General features: G+C 34.3%; 1 protein-coding gene across 1 annotated transcript; it reads left to right on the forward strand.

Annotated features, from left to right (window-relative positions):
- The first annotated feature begins 380 nt into the window (after positions 1-380).
- On the forward strand, positions 381-2,710 carry LOC126916662 (uncharacterized). Its single transcript, XM_050722696.1, has 3 exons — positions 381-553; positions 1,290-1,431; positions 1,817-2,710. The coding sequence occupies exons 1-3, from the start codon at positions 469-471 to the stop codon at positions 1,833-1,835; spliced, it is 246 nt and encodes an 81-aa protein (XP_050578653.1). The 5' UTR covers positions 381-468; the 3' UTR covers positions 1,836-2,710.
- Positions 2,711-3,661: the final 951 nt, after the last annotated feature.

Raw genomic sequence — 3,661 nt, forward strand, 5'->3', positions numbered from 1 at the left:
ATAAAAAATTACCAAACAACAAATGTAAATTATTAGCAGAATTTTTTTCTGTTGAAAGGAGCACAATGACTTCATCTTTTTTTTTCTCGAGATGACGCTTCGTTCATCGAACTATTTTTCGACGAAACACAATACGCTGAAATGTAAGCGAACAATAAGTAAACACACTTGTGAAACGTTTTACACGCTTCATCCAGAAATCTCAACTGTTTTCATATAAACGCGCAACGAAGAACGAATCAACAGCTTCCACACCGCCCGTTCGAGATTGCTTTTTTCATTAGCAGTATTCGTCATTCTCGATGCGTTTCCGAATGCGAATTAACAACTTCTTTGTTACGGAACAAACAGATCACTGTGTCATGGTGCATGAGATTCTTAGTGGTATATAAGAGCGGATCAGACCATCGCGAATCAGACAAAGGCTCGACTCCGATTTCGTCTGAGCTTGTTTTCCAAACCAATAACATGGAGAAAGGTGTGCTAGTCTTCTGGATCATCTGTTTGGCGATTGTAATCGTCGATGCGAAACCGTTTCCTCAACAAGAAAGTTGTAAGTTCAAGCTGAAACTGCAATGATTAATTATTTATTATTTATATATCGTTAAATATTAAATCAAATTCTGGCGCATGTGCTCACTGAAAATTGTAGCAGTGTAGTTTCGAGTGTCTGAAAATTTTAAGAATTTGCAATTAATCGCGTACTTCAAGACCTGAAGATGTCATTTCTTCAGTCCCATAATTGGAAAGTGCTCGTGGAAAACACTGTAAGTGCCACAATTGAAAAATTTCTATTCTTTATTAGAGAGATGATAATACCGCAGTATGGAATTTCAGTGGAATTTCCCCTTCTAAATAGTTATTAATAATACTAGAATATGGTGTCACAATCTCGCCTCTATAGAGAAAAATATAAACAATCACAAAAATTAATTGATTGTTTCTTGGCTGTTATCTGTGCCATCTGTCTAAATTAATGGAACATTAAGTTTTCTTTATAACTAAGTGTTGGCGAATACAGGATTTTCTACAGATACACTTCTTCTTTTCGTGAATTTGGACTGCATTAACGTATAAGCTTTCTTCTTCTCCTGAAAAACTTGTTTCTTGGCGCTTGCTGTGTTTTCTACGTTATTCAAGTTATTTAAACTATAAACTTATTTTCTTCATAAACTAAAAACATATAGTGAAGTTTTTAATAACAAATAAACGTAAAACAGTGAATGCATGAGAATATTGTGAAATAATGGTAAAATTTTAATAATTTAATTTCTCGCTTCGACGTGCAGATGATGACGAAGTACTTGTACCGAAAGATACCATACGTTATCCAAACACATTTTGGTTGGGCAGGCCCTTTTATGACCAAGACGATTATTATGGTGATAATACCGATAGGAAACCATCTACTCTATCGTATGCTAATGTGGGGTAAGTTAACAAGATTTTATTGTTAATTAAGGACTACAGTAGAAACTACACTGATCGACTGTAAAAATTGAAAAATATAGGAAAGCGACGATATTAGGAACGTTATTGAAAACGTAAAATTAGGAACATCGAACAAATAAATTGTAATCAATTATTCCTTTTCCCGGAAATCAGTCAATTTATATTTATAGCAGTTTAATTAAGTTTATTTATTATGCAACTGCGTTTGATTGACAATTAATGTTTTTTTGGCGAACGTATTTGAAATGTTAATCACGATACGATATAACTGTACATATGTTATTTAATTTTATAGAAAAAAATAATAGAACATCGTAGTATAACGTATATGTAATATTTTTAATTAAAATGTTTCCTGTTGCAGAGCTGGATGGGGCCGCTAGAAATCTTCCGATCGATTCGATCGCTTCTTCGAATCAGTTGTAATCGCCGCATGATAACGTAGAATGCATCATAAATTTATATTAATTTTTACGTTAAATTAATATCATAATTCGTAAATTACCGGGCTATTATCGAGAACGACGAAACTATCACCGCAAATTAATAATAAGTCACTAATACGTACAGATAGTCTTGTTTAACAGAATTTTGTATTTTCGTATTGATCAATTAACATTCAATCGTTCAATTAATATTTCTCGCTCATCACGTGCTTCTGAATTGTATATCAAATAATACCAAGCAAAACCGACATGAATCACTCTTTTGTAAATTAAATTACATTCGAAGTTCAAGATTGATGAAAACATATAGTCCTTGGTTGGAAGATACGCAAAGCAATCGATCAAACCGACGCAAGGATCGTCGATCGCTAAATAGCAGGCAAATATTTACGAACGCTAAGCCACTGACAGCGATTCTATATAAGACATCAAGCGTACTCCGAAATATCGGTTTTATTTAGCGACGGCAGAGGATACAATGAGCAATCCAATTTTAATCCCACCGCTGCTAATTTTGTCGTCGAAACTATGTGTGGAATCCGTGATCTTATATTCAACGATTATTTGTTTCGTAATACTAACAACATAGTGTTAAGTGTTTAAGTTAATAAAATTGTTATATTCACGATACAAGGACGTTTAAAAAAAGTTTATAATTTAATATACGAAGAGCACGAAGATGCTCTTTAATACGAGAAGAACACGACTAGTCTATTTCTGTTAATTTCTTGATTTCGAACGACTGTTTAGATTTATAAATATATGTTTGCAAATTATTGAAAATAAATCGATTACTACAGAATCGAACAGAACCATGTCTAATAATTACTCGAAACATTAACCCTAAGCAAAGTTTACTAAAACTCTCACGGTTTTTATCAATCGTAACCATAAAAATCTTAAAACGCCTCTGTATAAGTCATTATAAGTGGGAAAAAAATCTCGAAAGGACGTACCGTGATAAAATACACTATGCAGAAGTCACAAAGATCATAACCCAGTACGTAAAAAGCTACCCTAAAGGTACTTTAGAGTCTAGAGTATCCTTAAAACTCATTTCGAGAAGAAGAGGCGATAAAAAGGTTAAGGCCCATCTCTAAGACTCCAAGTGGAGCGTAGTAGAAAAAAATTCGTCTCGATAATTTCAGAGCTCCTGAAATCCTGGCACAATGACCTGATGTATCGTTTCTATGCATCATGGAACAAGCTACACAAAAGAAGGGGCGATTACGTCGATTACCACGATTATGGCGACCCTATTCCGAATTCTTTGCCCGGCTCTCTGCATCTTACGTATGAGAGAGACTCGTTCCGTGCTCAGGGGAATCGGAACCGAGTGGTGCAGAATTATGGCGACAGGTTTTCGCTGTTGGATTCAGACTGCAAGAGGAAACCCTCCGGGAATTTGCAGAGCTGGAAAATTCAGGAGACGATCGTGAAGCGACATTCGATAAAGGAAATTGACATCTTCTGAAATCGAGAATCAGTGATGTCTATTTGAATAATAGCAATTTAGATGATAGTAAATGATAGTAGGTTTTATTATCATATTCCTCGGATTTGAGGGCTCTTGATTTTCTTTCTACAGAGTTAGTTGAATTCCACAAACGCCATGATCGAAGAAACAATGTTCTAACGATATGAATAATTTCTATAAATAATTTCTCTTAGTTTCGTACAGTTTCCGACGAAACAAACCATAAAACCATGTAACTATAATTTAGGCTAACTTTCTTTCAAATTTTTAAATTTTGCGGAATACA

This window comes from Bombus affinis, chromosome 5 (genome assembly GCF_024516045.1).
Source record: "Bombus affinis isolate iyBomAffi1 chromosome 5, iyBomAffi1.2, whole genome shotgun sequence".
NCBI classification, from domain to species: Eukaryota; Metazoa; Arthropoda; class Insecta; order Hymenoptera; family Apidae; genus Bombus; species Bombus affinis.